The sequence below is a fragment of the Camelus dromedarius genome, chromosome 23, assembly GCF_036321535.1.
Source record: "Camelus dromedarius isolate mCamDro1 chromosome 23, mCamDro1.pat, whole genome shotgun sequence".
Lineage (NCBI taxonomy): Eukaryota > Metazoa > Chordata > Mammalia > Artiodactyla > Camelidae > Camelus > Camelus dromedarius.
Window position 1 is genome coordinate 17,305,107 of NC_087458.1, and position 19,232 is coordinate 17,324,338.

Here is a 19,232-nt window from a genome sequence, read left to right on the forward strand (position 1 = left end):
ACCAAAACTAACCTTAAGAGAGGTTCAAAACCATCTCTGAATCCAGCCACAGGATTAACAGTTATTTTGTGCCCCTCCTTCTAAATCGACATCTTTGCTCCTCCATCACGCTTTACTAAACAAAGAAAACAATCTTCTACCCGAAGAGAAATGAGCGCTTTCCCATGCCTCCCCCACCAAGTAAAAATTCAGCAATAACAAACTCATTATCAATAATCCAGAGGGAGCAGAAAGGAGAGGCCGTGTCTGTTAAGTTTCTCAATCACTGGACACAGCCCAGCCCCTTCCCCTGGGGGAGCTCTAAGGACCTAAGGGCCAGCGGGAGGCAGGCGCCCTCACCTGAAGAAGTCGTGGGACAGGAGGGTGCAGAGCGCGGGCCGGCACTGGGGGGTGGGACTCAGCAAGGTGGAGTGCAAGGTCTGCTGAAAGCTGGAGAGGACATCCGCTGAAACTGAAATCCAGAGCTACAGTTAGTGCCCAGGCCTTCGCCTCCTTTCAGGGCCTCTACAGCTGGAGACTGGCGGGAGCAAAGACCAACCTGAAAAAGCCCAAACAGACAAAGCCCTGGCTGTTGCGCGCCCTAAGCCCAGCTCCGCGGCAGGTGTAGAAGACGGCCCTGCCGACGCGTCCAGCCCCCTCGCTGTCGTCCCCCCCCAGGGGCCCTCTTGCCCCCTGACTGTCAGTCCCACTCCGCTCAGGCCTGGAGGAGGACGTCCGAGGGCCTGTGCACCCAAGCGTCCTCACCCACAGGACACAGGAAGCTACGGGAAGGGCTGTATTCACTTCTCCCAAGGATGGTACATAATCACCACATTCCAGACACAGGAGTGAGTTCATCGCCCGCAAGGGCGGCCTGAGGGCTTAATTCTCAGGTATTTAGGCTGGGAAGACTCAGTGTGTGCCCACAGCTGAATGATGCTTATAAATTCAGAACAGCGCGCGACCCACACAGGAAACCGCGCTGGAGCCGCACGCAGCTGCGGCAACGCGAGACGCAGGCCGGCGAGGGGCTCAGCACGGCGCGGAGCCCGCACCCTGAACGGGTGCAGCGGGGCCGGCAGCGGGGAGAGCTCGGGAGGGAGCAGTGCGCTCCGCCGCCCGGGCTTCGGGCTTCACGGGGCAGCGGGAAAAGGTAACGAGTAAGTGAAAATAAGGAAAAAAAAAATCAAAAGAAGGAATGGAGATAAAGAAATGTTAAGCTTGATTTAGAAATTAATTAAAAACTTTGACTCTTACTCTGTTCTGCAGGTCACTACATGTAAATCAATACCAGCATCCACTTACTGACTGGCTGGTAAGGAACAGTGTCTTTTGACCATAAATATCAACGCCAATTAATACGCTAATAACGTGAGGCTGATAGCAGAGCTCAAAGTGCTTCCTACTGGAAATTCTATTAACTATTATGCAAAGTAAAGAGACCCAAAGCTTCTCCCTTCACTGCTACTAAGATCTGCCCTAAACAGGTTCCTGGGTGAGCGAACAGGTTCCTTACTAAGATCAAAGACTGCAGGCCTCTGCATCCGCACAGGACAGGCTGTGGACCGTCTCCCCACTTACTCTGTGGATGAGCAGTGTGACTCCAACTCACCCTGTTCACTTAAGATTGTGAGCAAACTTTCCACCAATGTCCCAAAAGAATAGGCATCTCGGGCGTGTCCTTGTGACTCCGGCAGAGTGGTGAACTCTGGAGACTGAAAGCAGTGAAGACCATTAAAACCAGGGGACCTGCCTTACAAGCCGTTTCTCAGGCTTTCCTTTCTCCCATTTTTGCATTTACCATACTCAAAACTACGCAGCACCATATACTCATTTACAGACTCTTAAAACTATTAGTAAATAAAACTTATCAAAGATAATAATATCAAAAGAACAAAAAGAAAACAGGGTCAGAATTTATGTCTGTGGCATAAAATACTCAGCCTTACTACCCAAAATGTCCAATATTACTTTTTTTTTTAAACTTTTTTTGGGAGGAAGGGGTAATTAGGTTTACTTATTTATTTTTAATGGAGGCACTGGGGATTGAACCTAGGACCTCATGCATGCGAAACACGTGCTCTACCCCTGAGCTATACCCTCCCCCTCAATGTTACTTTCTATTTTATTCCTTTTTTTCCCCCTCCCTTAAAATGCTGGTCAGGACTCCTAAATTGATTCAAAACTCACAAATCATCAGCTTAAAAAACACTAATGTATACACAGTACTGATCTGAGTAAACCTGATTTATTTCGAGTCTTAGGTTTCTACTTAAGTTTCGAGTTGGGCTTGGGTTTCCTGTGAAACACACTAAATACGTCTTTGGGGACCAGTGTTTTCTACAGTGGTTACAAGAACAAATTTGGAGAAAGCAACTGCTTTTGGATTTACTGCGAAGCATAACCTTTCTCCACCTGCACCATACTATGAATAATAAGCACTCTTCCTCACAACCTCGAACCCCAACTAATGGCAGACAGGCAGACGACCGGTGCGGGTGACCCCGGGGAGGGGCTGGGGCTTCCTCCACCATCACACCTGCCAGTAAGGTACAGAGACCTGCCCTGAAGTGGCCATGAAGCCCTAGCCCCGCTCACGTGGAGGGACCTCTGATCTTTGAGCGACATCACAGTATCTGTGTGACAAAAATGGAAGCTGAGTGCCAAGGAAAAGGCTCCCTGCTGTGGAGGTAAGATTAATGTCAGAAGCCTTCAAGGCCAGAGGAAGTGTGGGGCATCTGTGACGCAGCAGAGAGGTGGGCAGGGGGAAGGTTTTCTCAGCTTCATACTCCGTTACACAGAGAAGCCTTCGCTGCATCTGAAGGGTTATCATCTTACCGACTCTTCAGGAGGGATGGATGCCGGGTCTCTGACTGACCGAATACTCCTCAGGAACTAGACAGAGAAATAAATTAAGGAAAGTAACTCACACATTATGTTTGGTGAACCAGGTTCTCACATCAAGTTACAAAAGCAAAGAGCAACGGCCACAGCAGCACCGAAACCTTCAAACCAATACCACCCACTAAATACACGCACTTAAAATCCTCGTAACTGAAAAACGTAACTATGGCACCTGCCCCAGCACAAGGCTTAGTGGGAAACAAGCACAAGTTTCCTCTCCTCTCCCCTTCGGCTGGTTTCACACGCACCCTCTGGTGTTTAGAGGCATCTCTCTATCTAATTTCCTTATAAGGAAATCAGAAACACTTCCCTCTCATCCTGCGTAGATATTAAGAAGTAAAAGGCTGCTCTGGAGTAGAACAAACCCATCATTCATCTGCTCGCTGACTCAGGTCGGTCACAGGCCTGCTGCCACAAGAGACACAGGAGGACCTTACAAACTACAGAGACAAAGCCAGCATCCACAGAACAAGGACATGCATCCACTGATTCGAAGATAATTTTTCAAGAGCTTGTATGTCCCAAAAGCCATTTAGGGCAGTAGGAAAACAAAATGAATGCAAAAAATCCCTGCCCCCATCCAGGTGCTCAGAACCCAGAATGTAACCTGGGAACTTCAGTAACACGTGCTGAGTGGAGGCCCAGGAGGACAGCTGATCTTGTTGGGAAGGGAAGGCCCAGGGGAGGGCTTCGTGGAGAGGAGACTCGGCCAGATTCAGGCTTCAGCTGGACGGCAGCCTCAGCTGCACCCTGCAGAGGGCCCAGGGGAGGACCGCGCACAAAGACAGACGAGGGCGGAGGAGCGGCACACGCGAGAACACAGCGGGGCTGCGTGGAGAGGCTGCACCAGCGTGCGGCCCAGTAACTGAGTGGTAACTGGAGCTGCAGGTGGGCTTGGGGGAGGCTGCGAAGGGCCTTGCACGCTGCGGTTAAAAACCTGGGAGACGTCCCACAGGAAGAACTACGTCCTGCTACACTGATCACACGAGTTCTCAGGAGAAAGCGATCGACAGGCGCAGAAATGATCAGAGGAACGTCTCTGACCTCGGGGCGGAGCAGCATCTGAACTGAGCCCGAGCCCCTGAAGGCGCACATCCCACGAGGCCCCCGGGCAGAGGCCGCACAGCAGGGAACAGCGGACATGAGGCCGAGCCAGTTAAGTCAGCGAGCCGCCCAGCAGTTGGGACATTATGATGGGAGTGGTTTTGCTTTTCTAAAAAGTCAGTCTAGTGGCAACATGCAAAATGGTGAAAACAAGAACCAAGACAGAGAACAGGAAGGCTGGCTGAGCTCTGTCAGACAGAATTACAGCAAGCTCCCCGGGCAGCAGCACCATGGCCCACCAGGAGGCGTCCAGACGCACAGCCCCGGATGCCAGCTCTTAGATGTAATGCGTGACCTCAGGGAACTGGAATGACTCGGGTCCCCAGTACACACCAGGCACTGTTCTAGGTGGATGTGTGAAGACAAATATGCGAACCTAGGGGCGTCCAACCACTAGCAGGGAAGACAGACACACAGCAGTGCTTTCAGCACGAAACACGCAGGGGTAGAACTGAGTACAGGGTATTACAGGAGCCCCGAGGAGGGGCACTTAATTAAAAATCTGACCAAGCCACTTCACCTCTCTCCAACTCATGACCCTCAGCTATAAAATGAGGAGAAAAGAATCAATGATCCCTAGTGCCCCTCCGGAGAATAAAATCCTACAATTCTACGAACATGAGTGTTGACAAAAAAGTCACGCCTCCAAATCTAAGCCTGAAGGGAAGGCCCTGGGCACGAAGCGCACACCAGGACGCTTTCAAATCCTGAAGGAAAAGGAGGCCTGCGGCCCAGCTTACCTCTGGTGTGGCCTGAGGAACCTGACAGACCGTCTCCATGCCTCCCAGCTTCCAGTGCCCGTCCTCACTCACAAACACGGACGACAGACAGACGTTGTTGTGTGTGAGGTGTCCCTGGAGAGAAAGAATAGGAAGAAGCCTGCCACTCCAGTTTAAGTAAGAGTTCTAAGAATTGAGTACTAGTCACCAAAAAAAAAAAAAAAAAAAAATTACAGCAAGTCTGCCTACTTGTGGCATAATAAACAGAACTACGACTTTAAGGAAATGGCCAACTGAATGAGCCTGCTTAAGCATTACAAGGTTAGAAAGAAGGAAAATGCAATGGAAAGGCTTCTGTTCTCTCCCCCTGCCGGGTGAGGCAGGTCAATAAAGACGTTAAGGCCGCTGCACGGATATTACACAAACCCATCTCCACAGGAGTCAGGAGGTGCAAGGGCCCTTAAACATGAATCTACAAGTCTGTGTAACCTACATCATCTGCTTCCAGTGCCTTTCAAGATAAAGTTTATCTTCACTCCCAGAGGTTACTGTATTAATTACCTTCTCTAAATTCTTTCTCACCTACATTCTATCACGAACCCAGATCCACTTCACCTGAAAGCTTGTCAGTAGCCATTACAAAAATTCTGCCTGAAGGAGAGGAAAATGGAAGGAAAAGGACCACCAGAAATATCCCACAGACCACAGACGAGCCAAATTTGAAACTATAAAAAAAAAGTACAGTCAAATAAATGAAAGGGAAGAAGAGAACGAGAACGGGGTTGAAGTTCGGTTTTTTTCCAAACCAGAAATCAGTCATCCCAGTAGCTCACGTGCATTTTAAACACTCTACCCGCCAGACCAGATATGCACACATTTTTATAGAAAACACTCCAAGATATATATTTTTCAAAGGGAAGCTTAGAATAGTATGTGTGGTGTGTTTCCATTTGAGAAAAAGCAAAGGAGCGTGAGCACAGAGGTGCCTGCTGTTTACGCACAAACACCACCTCTGGGCGACACGCCAACCCCTGTGGCAGTCTGCGGGGAGGAGCAGGGCCTGGGCTCACGGAGGGCAGGCGGACGGGCCTTTCCCCACCTGCACTCTCATGCTGTTCAAGCTTTTCACCACATTCATGCACTTCTCCAACAAGGAAAATACTCCTCCACGGGGAGCATTAACACCTTTTTGTATGTGAATCTCAGACATACTTTTAAGAGGTGACAATTCCAAAGTGATATGCAGAGAGTCTGTCTCCCATTAACAGAACATTTCAAAAAAAAAAAAAAGCATTAAAATGAGTCAAATGTAAGGGTTTCTAACCTGTGACTGGTGTTTTTTTTTTAATCTTGGGGGGGCTGCCAAAGGCCTTAATACTTGAGAATGTAAATTCGATTAAGAAACAGTAGCTCAATAATACTGTTAAGAAACAGACCAGAAGTAAACGTAGGAACTCCCACTTTCTCCCCTCAGCACAAACACCGCCACAGTGTTAGGGGGCTGTCTCTCTCTGGTACCACCTACTTGATGGGAAGGGGTGTGTAAAACTGCCTCTTTCTAAGAAATGGTAATTTAATAATCTAAAATAGGAAAAAAAAAAAAAACCTACTGAAAACAAATAGGAACTCTGGTCCACAGCAGCACTGAGGTTATTAAACCTTTATTTTGTCTTAATAACAAACACCAGCCATGGTTGTTTTCAGGTAAAGACTTGACCAAAACTAGAGAGAGACGACAGTAAATAGAAATCAAGTTGTACAAATAACTGCCCAGGGACAAAGAACTCGTTGTCCATTCCACAAACCACCTGTCTGCAGCATCTCTTATGCCTTCCCATGTGCTCTTTTCCCTTGGGGAGCTTTCTGATAAGAATGGTAACTTCTGATTTCTACAGATATCGTAAGCCACAAGTACAACCACACACATCGTCCCCTCCGCCCTCCGGCCGGGGCGACAGGAAAGCCTGTGAGGCAGACTGCGTCCAGGTTACTTACTCTGTCGTGGAGGAAGATAAGAGCCAGCAATATGTCATAGATCCCAGCACAGACCTCTGCAGAAGACAGTGTCTCCAAAGCCACTTCCAGAGGCTGCACTCGCTCGGTGACAAGATGAATGCCATCTGCTTCCACAGTGCAAGATAAAAATCTTAGCAAGCAAGGGTGACGAAGTGTCTTCAAGTGCTTTAAAAATACAGAGAAAGAGAAAGAAAAAAATACCATATGATATCACTTATATGTGGAATCTTAAAAAAAAAAAAAAAAAAAAGGACACAAATGAACTTATTTACCAGAGACAGACTTACAGACAGAAAACAAACTTATGGTTACCAGGGGGTAAAGAGGGTGGGGAGGGATAAACTGGAAGCTGGGGATTTGCAGATATTAACTACTATATATTAAATAAATAAACAACAAGGTCCTCCTGTACAGCACAGGGAACTATATTCAATACTTTGTAATGGGCTATAATGAAAAAGAATATGAAAAGGAATATATATTTTATATATATATATATATATATATATATATATATATATATATGAATCACTATGCTGTTTACCAGAAATTAACACAACACTGTAAATCAACTATAATTTAAGTAAAATAAAATAAAATACAAACAGAGGAGTTGACGAAGTTAATGATTCAAAACCAGATTAATTACAGTTTCATACACATTTCAGTCAAGTCAGAGGATGTTTACTTACATGCAAGGTCCTTTCCAGCTTCCTACTTCCCCCTCCTACCCCCCAAATTTGAATTAAGGCAAAGGGAAACCCAGGACTGTTGTGACAGTATTCACTTTACCAACATTTAGGTAACTTACAGAGACCTGCAATTCCATTATGACAGTGTAAGGCCCCCGAGAGCCCAGCTCTCCCAATGATTACTGCTATAAACTCTGAACCAAGTGCCCAAACCAACTATCTGAGACTCTGAAAAGGAAACAAAAACATGTAGATCATGGAGGGGGGCCGCTCATGGGGGTGAGCTTCCTGGTCAGGGACTGCCCTTCTCACAGCTGTGCACTGGAGGCAGGTTCCAGTTGCAGGGAAGTGCAGCAAAGGTGGCTAGAACTCCGACAGACACTGTGCCATCCTTCTGGCCAGGAGAATCACAGAAAGGCAGGCCGGAGGACGAGGAGGCTCTCCCAGAGGGGAGAGAGCTGGAGAAGGAGATGCCCTCGTTATCTGTACGCCCACCCAGGTCCCAGACGGACCCCTGGACCAAGCATGCACAGGACAGACTCAAACCAGCAAAGCACAGGTTTGAGAAATGAACTGCTGTGCACAGAAGGGCAGGAGGAGAGTGGCTAAAAAACATGAAGCGTGAACCTAAGGGGACTGACTGCCTGCTAAACAGAAACCACCAACATTCCCCAGAGGATGGTATCAGAACCAAGAGTCTACCCTGCATGGCATTCGAGATGCCCAGGAGGCAACATCACCCAGCAGACACGAAAGTGTGAAAAGACAACCAGCAGACATCAACCCTAAGATGGACCAGAAACAACACCAGATATGAGAACTTCCTACCAGAGAGGATTCGAAGCAGGTATTATAACCATTCTCCCCTCAGGTAAAGGAAACAGTAATGAAATAAGGGGAAAGATGCAAGTTCTCAGAAGAGAAATGAATGTTACATAAAAGAACTAAACGGAAATTTTAGAAATTAAAAAAAAAAATTACAAATTAAAAATTCAATGGATGGACTCAGTAACAGAACGATGGCGATAAGTGAATGTGAAGATGTTAACGAATCTAAAGAATAGAAAGGAAAACGTTATTTTTTTTTTAAAAAATCAGAGCTTCAGAAACCTGTGTTACAATAACAAGAGGTCTCATGACATAACTGGAGTTCCAGAAAAGAAAGAAGAATTGGGGCATAAAGAATATAACAGCTGAAAATTTCCCAAATTTGGCCAAATTACTTAAGTTTACAGATTTAAGAAGTTCAATGAAAACCAAAAAGAAAAAACCAAAGAAAACTATGTCAAAACACATTATCATCAAACTGCTGAAAATTAAAGATAAATTTTTAAAAATCTTGGAAGCTAGAAAAAAAAAATAACACATTGGGGGAAAGAAATAACAAACTGAATGATACTAACTTCTCATTAAGAAAATAGAGACCAAAAGACAAAGGGGAACTATGTTTAAAGTACTGAAAGAAAAAAAATGATCAACCCTGCATTCTCTATCTAAAAAAAAATATCCTTCAGGAAAGATGGCAAAATAAAGGCATTTTTGATCATGGAAAACAGAAGAGTTTCAGCTAGAAGACCTGCTCTACAAAAATGCTGAAGCACGTTTTTCAGGCTGAAGAGGAAAAGATGCCAAAGGGAAACTTGGCTCTTCAAGATTAAAGGAAGAGCATGGGAAATAGTAAATATCAGAATAAAGTTAAAGGCTACACTTTTACCTCTTATTTTAAATATATATGACTATGTGAAGTCAATACTGTAACACTGCCTGGTGCTTTCAATGTGTGTGATGTGTCGGTGTGCCTGGGTGCGCGCAGCTGATACATATGTAACAAAACAACAGCAGGGCAGGGGGTTGGAGACACCTGCAGGAGTCCAAGGCTTCTGCATTTTACGTGACTGAGGTACAATACTAACCACAAGTGGACCACTAAAAGCTAGTTATGGATACTGAAATCCTTAGCACAATCATACAGCCCCCCAATCGAGATACACTGAAATGGAACACTAGAAGTATTAACGTAATCCACAGCAAGAAAAGCTTGGTCTAAAGTGACTTTTTGTTTGTTTAACGAAGGAAGAAAGGAAGGAGTAACTCCCTGCGTGATTCTGAACAAGGCAGTTAACTCAGCGAGAACCTGATCTGTCACTCCCCTTTGGCACACACAATGTTATGCTTAAATTATGCACAGATTTGTAGGAAAGGTTAGCAGTTAAGAATCAAATAGAAATATTTCTTGATTCAAACTTCTGCTGCTCCAAAGAACAGAGGGAACAACAAGATGCTAAGTGTAACTAAGACATTTTCTCAATGCACATCAGTTAAAGCGATCAACGCCCATGGTTCTGGTGGAGGAAGCTGACTGTTGTTCAGTCAGCGCCGTGAAAGCATCTGTCCCAAAGCGACTTGACACCATCCACTGTACTAGGTGCTGGTCTTGGAAACAGCATTCTGACTAAGAACTTTTATTACCGAACATGAGTAGTACTGGATCATTTGCCAGTATGTGCACTTACCTATGCTCACACAGAGATCTTAAGTGTGAGATTCCTGTCATGAATAGAAACTATTTCTAATTTTTAGGAGCCAGTTATGACTCAGCTATCCAGAGAATTAATTCAATCCTTACGGGGCTTCCCTTTTCATTACCAGTCTACCTCTGGTTTGCAATTTCACTTTGAAAACAACCACAGTAGTAGTTCTTAACTACTTGCAGCTTTTTAGACAGGGAGAAAGCCTTAATTTCACTGTTAGGGAAACACAACAAAATAACAAGACATCTAACCTAGAGAGCAAGAATTTTCAGGGAGAAATATTCTTCCTTGTATCCAAGATGCAGATCTGGGACAAAGATAGAAATATAGTCTATCCTTACATGCCCACTGCCTGGAGGTTAGATCACAAACTAGAAACAAAATGCAGAATGGGAAACGGATAAAGGGTTCCATGTTGCAAAGCCTGCATTTGAGGTGCTGGTGGAACATCCAGGTGGAGGTAGTCAACAGGCAGGTGGAGATAGATCTGGAGCCCAGAAAAGAGGATCTGACGGATATTTAGAGAAGAAAGGGCGAGAACGTGAAGCCTGAAAACTGTGATGGAGCTGGTAAGGGGCCAGGCCCACCTGGTGACCCTATCACACCTGAGGGAGCGGGGACACTTCCGAAGTTCTTCTGAATAAATAATGTTAGGAGCCTTGTAAGAGAACCAGATTTTGATCATGAGATGAAGGAAATCATTTTTTAAAAAGCTGACAATGCAGGGAAGTTGATTTGCTGGAATAAGGGTTGTAAATAGCACAGAAAAGGGCCGAGAGGGAGGGGAACAGAGAAAACGTCACTCTAAGGAAGCGCAGTACAGCCGACCCCACACAGAAGGCACGCCTTTCAAGCACAGCACTCAGCTCTTCTGCTTCCTTCTCATGCCCACGCACCGTGGGTCCTCAAATATGCTGACCGCCCTTCCACGAAGCAGCCTGAACCCATCGTGGAAAAGAGCGTCCCGTCTGCCAAGGCACCAAACAGAGCGCGTGCTCTGCGTCTATACGCCTACCCCCCCCCCCCAACGTGGCCACTCGGTATAAAGACACTCGGGAGCCACTCTCTGAGCTTGTACTTTGTGTTATGTCCAAACCAAGCACTCAGATTCCAGCAAACCACAGTAACCAAGTTCTGACTTAGGATCTGTCATTCCTTAATGAGGCTAAGGGTTAGAAATGGGTCATAATCACCGGTCAGAAAAATCATATTCTTATAGCTAATGACTTCAAGATAAAACAAGAAGGTAAGATACACTTTTGAAGTATTTCTGATGTTGCTTTGTGGCCAAAGGTTGTACCTGCATTTCACCTTCTGTCAGAGTCAGTGTGTTGTGAGTGTCATTTTTATTTACAAGAGCGGAGGAAGAGTATGTTCACCACCCAGCAGTATCCGGCAAGGAAAGCACTGTGTGTAAGCTTGACATGGTCATTAGAACTATCAAGGGTGGGGTTAGGGACCTGAGCTCCAGAGAAAGTGAGGCAAGCTCACTATATTGTTTTAATATTTCAGGTGTCTAGGAAGTCAAGTTCTTAAAATGTGATGCAATGCCACACATTTCTCAAGCACTGTGACCTGAATCTAAACTCTCTATCATTTTGTTGCCATTTCAAATTTCTCAGACTCACGGCAAAGGTACTCAAAGCCACAGGATGTCCTGAAGAACATAAGAGACAAGCATAAACTACCGGAAAAGACTCAGTCGTGGCTCAGACAGGCATGTACACGTAATAAGAAGAAAAAAATCTCCCCTCTCAAGTTCTGCAATTCCTGCAGCACAGAAGTCCTCAAACATCAAGTGTTGATGTTTGTTTTTCCTCTTTAAAACCCTCATGAGCTGGGCTGTTCAGCTTTCTTGGCATATACACCATAAAGATTAATCTAATTTTTAAAAATCTTGTGGTCTTTTCAAAAAAAATACTAAGAACAATTATTAATCTCTGGTACTTCACAATAATAGTCACTTTATTTAAAAAATGTGCAGCCTTACTAGATGAAAATAACAGGAAGTGTGTCAGATGCTAACTGCACCCAAGAATAAGACAGGGAGGCAAGGCATGTTATCTTTTGCAAAATCATAATAAAAAATTATTACAAATTCCTAGATGGGATGGAAAAGAGACAAACACGTGATCTCACCCAAAAGCCAAACTACTCAGCCGTACAACAGCCAGCATACTCTTTACCACAATTCATTCACAGAAGTGCATCCTGAGAGGAACATTTTCCTTAGGAACCACCTTATAACTGTTAACTTCATGCCTCTTCAAAGACATCAAATAATGAACTGGTGTGACACATAAAATGCCGAAATTGTATGACTAATATTATAGATTAGAATATAGCCCTTTATAATTATGAAAAAGGTACAAATCATTTAAACAGACCCATGAAAGAGACATCAGTGTTTCACACCTGTTGATAGTACAAAGCGACTCAAGGCAACACAGATAACTCTAACAAAACAGAAATATCAAACCAGCCTGAGGAGTGTGCCTGCCACAGTAAACACTGAAGAGTTCATTCATGCAGCTACACTTGCCTTTTCGCAACCTTCCCGAAGATAATCTGAATGGCTGACTACCCAAGGAAATATCAGCGAATGCTTCTGCTCTGTCCAATTTGAAAAGTCACTTAAGGTTGTTTTACTGAACTGTACCCAAGGTAGGATCATTCTTCCTACCGAGAGGACAGGGTCCCTGGACAGCGGGCTGGCCAGCACGCGCACATGCACACGCACGCGCCGGCGCCCTTGCCCAGGAGCAAGGCTTAGAGGGAGTGAGGCCGGGAGGACCTCCTTCCGAAGGAGGCAGCCGAAGCCTCCGGAAGCCAACCCTCTAAGCCCCTCTCAGCAAGAGCTGGAGCCCAGGTCACGGTCTTCCTGGGGCCTCCAGTCCAACGTTCCAGTTTCACGTTCTTTCTGGGAGCATCACAATGCCTCAGGAAAAGGAAAAACAGTTCTTAAAATGCTTAATTCCCAGGTCCATCATCCATACGCTAACCAAAATGCTGGCAATACTTACGGCAGTTTTGCTAAGCTAGGTTAGCTCCCTCCATCTTCTGTGAGCCATGTAAAATCACCTCCCAAACCTTCTCACTAAAAAATAAAACACGATGACAGCTAGTCCGCCGAGTGGTGTGAAGCCGCCGGCTGATCTGTGCTACCGCTCCCCTTCATGTAGGCTGGAGGTATTCCCATGAAGTAAGGACTCCTCTATTTTTAAAGGACATGAATAAAAATACAATTCCTATGGCCTACTGCCTTCGAACTTTATTAATTTCATGTATTTTTAATAGAAAACAAAAAAGTAAAAAGTACTAACTGTAGTTGCCTGTTACAGTACCTTGGCAGCTTTATTAACTTTATCTTCGTTTTCTCTCTTATACACAAAAACCGAAGCGAATTTGCCATCCTGCAGCACCGCGGGGTACACAGCAAGCCCGGAGGGCAAGGTGAAGGGTGGATCTTTCAGTGCATAGCTCTTCAAAGCGCTGTTCTCTGATCCCATCCCTTATGCCTCGAGGCGGTGCTGCTGCAGCTCCTCCTCAAATCCCAGCAGCCTTGAAAGAAAACAGAAGAGATTTCCACACATTGTATCTCCATCTGCGACATGAGCCAGACAGCCAACTGCCCCGACACAGACACCGACACCTACGAGTTCCTACAATCCTCGATAACTAGGCCGTTTGACACTAAAAACAGTAAATGCTCAGCAAGTTTCCCGCAATGCTTGTCAACTGACAACAGCTCTAGGAAAAATGCACGTAACCAAATAGACACACAGTGACTGTTGGCCCCAACCCCCGCCCCCCCACCCCTTTCCTAGTGGAAAGGGAGTCAGACACAGAAGAAGAGCTCTCTTGCTCCCTAAGCCACTCGCATAGCCTGCCTCACAGAGGAAACTGTTGCAAAACTTGATCATTCAAAAGTAAGCTTCTGTATCTCTAAAGTAACTTAAAATTATAAGAAAAACAATATAAACTGGAGAACATTTCTAGCAATGATGAAAAGCATGTTAACAAACAGCTCATACAACCACCCCACCCAATTAAAAAAAAATCAAAACACTAAAACACCAGCGGAATAATGGAAAAGGAAACAGACAACTCACTGAATACAAATGACAATAAATATAAGAAAAAGTGCAATCCCACTGCTCTTCCAAGTTATGCTAAAAAGGGGAAAGTGCAAAACTGTATAACCTCAAATGCTAAAAAAACAACCCACACACACACGACATTCAAGAAAATGCAGACTACTCTATGACAGGAAATAGATCAGTGGTTTCCCGGGGTGGGGGCAGTTAGAGGGACCAGGGGAGAGGAAAGGGTTACAAAGGGGTATAAGGAAACTTTGGAGGCAAAGGATATATTCAGCATCTTGATTATGATTATGTTGATGGGTGACTACAAATACCAAAACTTATAAAACTGTACTTCAAATATTGTAGGTTTATTACATGTCAATTATACCTTAATAAAGGTGTTTTAAAAAGAAATCCATGTATCAGTAGCTATACACACACACACACACACACACACACACACACACAGACTTGAAAAAATATGCTGAAGTATTAACAGAGGCTTGTTGTGGGGGTCAGATCGTGCGTGACTCATGCGCATTCAGACACACATTTGCCTGCACCTCCCAGATCTTCTACAATTAAGAACATATCCCTTTACAACAGGGATACAAACTCTCATGGTCACAACAGGCAATGCTCAGCACACCAGTGGTACCGGTAGGGTAGCAAAGGGCCTACTGTGTGCGCAGGCACCTCCTGCGACCTGGTGTGCACTCTGAAGGGGACCCGCCACCACAACATTCCAACCAAGACTGCCATCTCGAAGCTGCCAGATCATGCCATTTATCACAAAGAGCCAAGAGTCTGAATATTTATGTGGAAATTTCCGTGTTTTTCAACGCTGGCTCAAGTGTTTTCAAACCTGTACAGGACAAGCAACATATGTCTGAAAAGCCTGGGGCAGTCAGTTTCCAGTTCTGGCTTTACTGTAATTTTAAAAATAAAAGATAAAAGAGTTTTTTCTAACTCTGGCAGGGTGGCAAGTTGCTAGCTCTAAATTAACACAGCCAAAAATTCTATGTAGGCCTTTAAAATTTTCAGTTTAAAATCTGCATCCTTAGGGTAGACATAAACCCAATAATCATTATATAAAGAACCTCCACCTGGGTTTTTCCCCTACTTTGGTGAAGTTCTACGCAACACTTGCGAAGTTATCAGAGTATATAATGTTGCTCAAAACACAGACCCAAAACAGAATTTTAAGTGCCTACAGACCCACATACATCACATAAGGAGCACAGCATATAAGGGCTACAGCTATGTAAAACTGAAGTTTTTTTCAAATCTGAGGATAAGAACTAAGCTGGTTCTGTAACAGATCCACTGAGTTCCTGCCTACCTAGCAATTTATCTTTCTTCAGAATGACAGAGAAGTAAAGGAAACCCAAAAAACAGTATTAAAAACGTCAAGTATCTCAACCACATGTGACCCCTGAAAAACACAGGGATTAAGGACACTGACACCCTCACAGTCCAAAGCTGTCTAGCTTCTCAGTTGACCTTCCCCACCTGCAGGTCAACTTGGTGGATTCAACCAGCCTTGGTGATCCAACCACCTGCAGATCGTGAAGTCCTGCAGTGGGAATTTATTGGAAAAAATCTGCATGTAAATGGACTCGTGTGATTCAAACCCATGTCGTTCAAGGGTCAACCATGTAGGTAACACTCCCCTTTCTACTGGGGCCACAAATAAAATTAACATTTATGTAGGATCATGGAGAAAAGCAACTACTGTTAATTCCGCTATTCTAGAGATGGTGTGGTGCCTGCCCAGCCTGTGACTTGCCCCCCAAACCCCCACCCCAGTAGGGAAGGTCGTGTTTAGTACTAGGATCTTGCTCCCCTCTTCTTGGGCACAGTTAATAGGTCAGGTTCCTACCCCGGGCCAAAGGGCAGTCAACAGACATATTAGCCATCTGTAGGACCCACGGCCTGCATGAAGAGTCTAGCTGGATGATCACTGTCTGCCCCAGGAATCTGAATGAACAAGAGGTACTTCTGTCTATTAGCAGCACAGCTGAAGGTAAAAGGATGCCATGTGGTAGAGTTAGGGCTACAGCAAGCCAAAGCCATGTGAGAGCAGGAACTTGGCAAGCACAGAGGAAGCCGGCCGGCAGCAGAAAGAAAAGCAAACACTGGGAGAGTAACTTAGATTCACAGGGGCACATCCCTACCCCATCTCGAGACTTCAGGAAAGCCAGCTTCAAATTCATGTCCTCTCTGCCTCACTGCCACCCTTCCCATCAGGGGTAGCCTGAGGTACACATGAGGTAGCCTTGAATGGGTCTATGTTCTTCAAAAACAAGTGCCATTTCACAAGCAGGAGTTCTTTTTAACCACTCGTGTCTGGAAAACCTGTCAGACTAGGGGAATGAGTTAGAGACATGCTACTGGGGAAAGTGCGCCCTAGCCACAAAGTACAGCCTTCCAAAACCCACACGTAAGGAACTATGAGAAAATGAAAATCCTGGCAGAAAAGCATGCTGCTATTTAGTTTTTATATTAGTCTCCAAAGGAGATAAAATGGTCACGAGAATTCAGGGGCAGTGCTCCAGCTAAATGCATGCCAGTAAGCAGAGGTACAGCAATGGACTTCACTTAGTCATTTCTAAATAGCAAAATCCTTCCTTGCAGGAATACTAGGCCTTACAGCACCTTTTAACCTTTCACTTAACATTATGAGCAGGGAGGGTTTAGCTCAGTGAGAGAGGACATGCCTAGCAGGCATCAAGGTCCTGGGTTCAATCCCTAGTACTTCCATTAAAATAACTAAATAAATAAACCTAATTCCTACCCCCACCCCTCAAACAAAAACAAACCCCGCAAACTAAATAAATCATTTTTTTTTAAATTATGAATTCCACTACAAGATCATTAACTTTATAAAAGCTTTAGGAAGATGTTAAAACTGGGAGTTTTTCTTAGCAGTGCATATTTGGTCTAAGACCCCAAGAAATACCACTTAAAAATTAAAAGGAATGAGTCACTTTCTTGTGAGAATTCGAAAGGATGACATTTTGGGGGGTTAAACTGGTTTAAAAGCATGACTAATGTTGACAGAAATCTACTGATACCATCAGAGCGATGCTTACAGAGTAGCTGGGTTTTATCCTATGTCCAGTGCAAACTTCATTAGGGGGAAATAAAAGGATGAACTGTTGACTGCAATATGAGGATGTCTTAAAAGCAGTTATTCTTAATTCTTTACACAACTCTATCCTAACAGACACACAAACTGTGGATAGAGACAGTGCTTTAAAAATAGTAACTCAGCTAAAGGGAACTTCAGGAAGACTAATAAACAATGACACATGGATTTCCAAAATGCTTTTTTGTTTCAAGAGGTGAAGGGGAAGACACAAAATCTTTTAACTTTGAAATTAAAAAGTCACAAAAAGGCAGAGAAGGATATTCTAACATTGTGATATTCACATGGATTATTTTGCAGAATTTGCCATTTTCACTCTCTACAATAAAATGTTGGGGAGTTTCTGACTTGAGTATGCATCACGGTCTTCTTTTCTAAATGGTGTTCACCTGTCTTCCTCCATCCTTTTGCTTCCTCAGGCAGCACATCAAGTTTCCGGGCCACCTGTGGGATTACAAAAGCCCTTGTCTAGGTCACTGGGCAGCTCATCACTAAACTAAGAAATCAGTGTTGCCTGGGGAACTCTCTCTCCCTCTGTTCCTTTCAGAGAAATTAACCTAAATGATCCTGATCCTGGCTCCCTTGGCCAGGAAGTTCCAACGATAAGCAAAATCAAAGGACACTCTGTATCGAGTGGTATTTTATCTCGTGGTCACACTACTTCGGCCCTTTGCTTTGATCTGTTTCACGTACATATTTCCCTGTACTGAACTCAGCCCAGCAATACGTAACGAAGCCCTTAAGGGTCAAAAGAACTAAGTATGATTTCAGCTGACAAGGAATGTTACATGGGTACGCACAAGGGTCCTTAAAAACAGTAATAACAGGGATTCGAAAATTCAGCACTCAACTGAGTAGCCACATGGTTTCCCACATAGGATTTTCCGAGAAATGTTTCATCTTTATTCTCAACAAAAAGCACTACCCAAAGACAGGAGCCAGCTGGGCCTCGGGGGCCTGGCACTGGTCTTGGGTCAAGAACGGAGGCAGCATCGCAGGGCGGGCGCGACCCAAGGCCCGCGCGGCTCGGCCCCGCCGCGCCCGGGACGGTCCCGCCCCGCCGCGCACACTCGCCCTACCCGCGGCGAGGACGGCGCCCCGGGACCGCGGGCGGGTGGGGGGGGGGCAATCGCGACTCCTTGGGGTCGCTGAGGGGCGGGGACGGCGCTCCCGCTTCGCTAGCCCCTCACTTTCCACACCTGCCCGCGAGGCCCGGCTCCGCGACTTCCTCCAATTGCCCCGCCGCCGACGCCGCGAGGCGGGGGCCGCCCCCGAAGCCCAGGTTCGCCGGGCACCCAGCAAAGAGCAGGGGCAGGCTGCGCGGAGGCGGAGAGCAGGGTACAACCGGCAGCGGCGCCGCGCCGAGCTCGCCCCAAGCGCGGACCCGCGAGCCGGGCGCGCGCGCCCTCCGCCTCGCTCCCGGCCCGGCCCCCTCCCCCGCGGCCCAGGCCCGCACTGACGGAGGACGCAGCGCGGAGCTCCCTGTTACCTGCGGGAGGGCGGCGGGGGAGGCGGCCGAGGGTCTTCACTTCGGTCCCCTCTTCGCCCCCTGTTGACACCAACCACCCTCGCCTCCCCCGTGACGCTCTGGCCACTACGCCCACAATCTTCCGAGGTCTGGTCCCTCCGACACCATAGAGACGGGTCCGGAAGCCGGACAGAATGCCAGCCTTCAGCCCTCCAACGCCACCACTGAGGCGCACCAACCCGGAACCGAGATAGAGCGGCCGCACCGGTGGCTCTCAGGCCGGTGCCATCTTGAGTGTGGGCTCCGGTGCCGACCCGCGCTTCACTCACAGCCCCCAGCAGTATAGTTGGTCTGTGAAGATGTCGTCTCTCTTTGGCTTTGCGTTGAACGCGCAAATCTGTCTTGATTTTAATTTTTAGGCTTTTCAAGGGACCTTCTTAACTCGATTTCCGCCCGAATCTAAAATGGCCGCCGGCCGCCTCTGACAAATAGAAAAGAGGCGTGGCAGAAAAAAATAAGAGTAGTAAGGAAATTGGGAGGGCTTTCAGGAGAGTGACGTCGCTCACCCCGCATCCCGGATTGG

At 46.0% G+C, this 19,232-nt stretch overlaps 1 protein-coding gene across 5 annotated transcripts in view; it reads right to left on the reverse strand.

Moving 5' to 3' along the window:
* SCYL3 (SCY1 like pseudokinase 3) overlaps nt 1-19,012 on the reverse strand; it is a 34,587-nt gene extending 15,575 nt beyond the window's left edge. The window contains exons 1-8 of one of the 5 annotated variants that reach the window (XM_064477976.1): nt 18,671-19,006; nt 17,571-17,625; nt 13,290-13,506; nt 6,702-6,887; nt 4,728-4,841; nt 2,818-2,874; nt 1,592-1,694; nt 340-451 (exon numbers count right to left, since the gene is read on the reverse strand). In XM_064477976.1, coding sequence (XP_064334046.1) covers nt 340-451; nt 1,592-1,694; nt 2,818-2,874; nt 4,728-4,841; nt 6,702-6,887; nt 13,290-13,454 — 737 coding nt within the window. In that variant the 5' untranslated portion in view covers nt 13,455-13,506; nt 17,571-17,625; nt 18,671-19,006. Of the gene's footprint in view, nt 1-339; nt 452-1,591; nt 1,695-2,817; nt 2,875-4,727; nt 4,842-6,701; nt 6,888-12,968; nt 13,043-13,289; nt 13,507-17,570; nt 17,626-18,670 lie in introns of those variants that run through there. The other 4 variants (XM_064477978.1, XM_064477977.1, XM_031435807.2 and 1 more) reach the window with 4 other exon arrangements.
* Nucleotides 19,013-19,232: the final 220 nt, after the last annotated feature.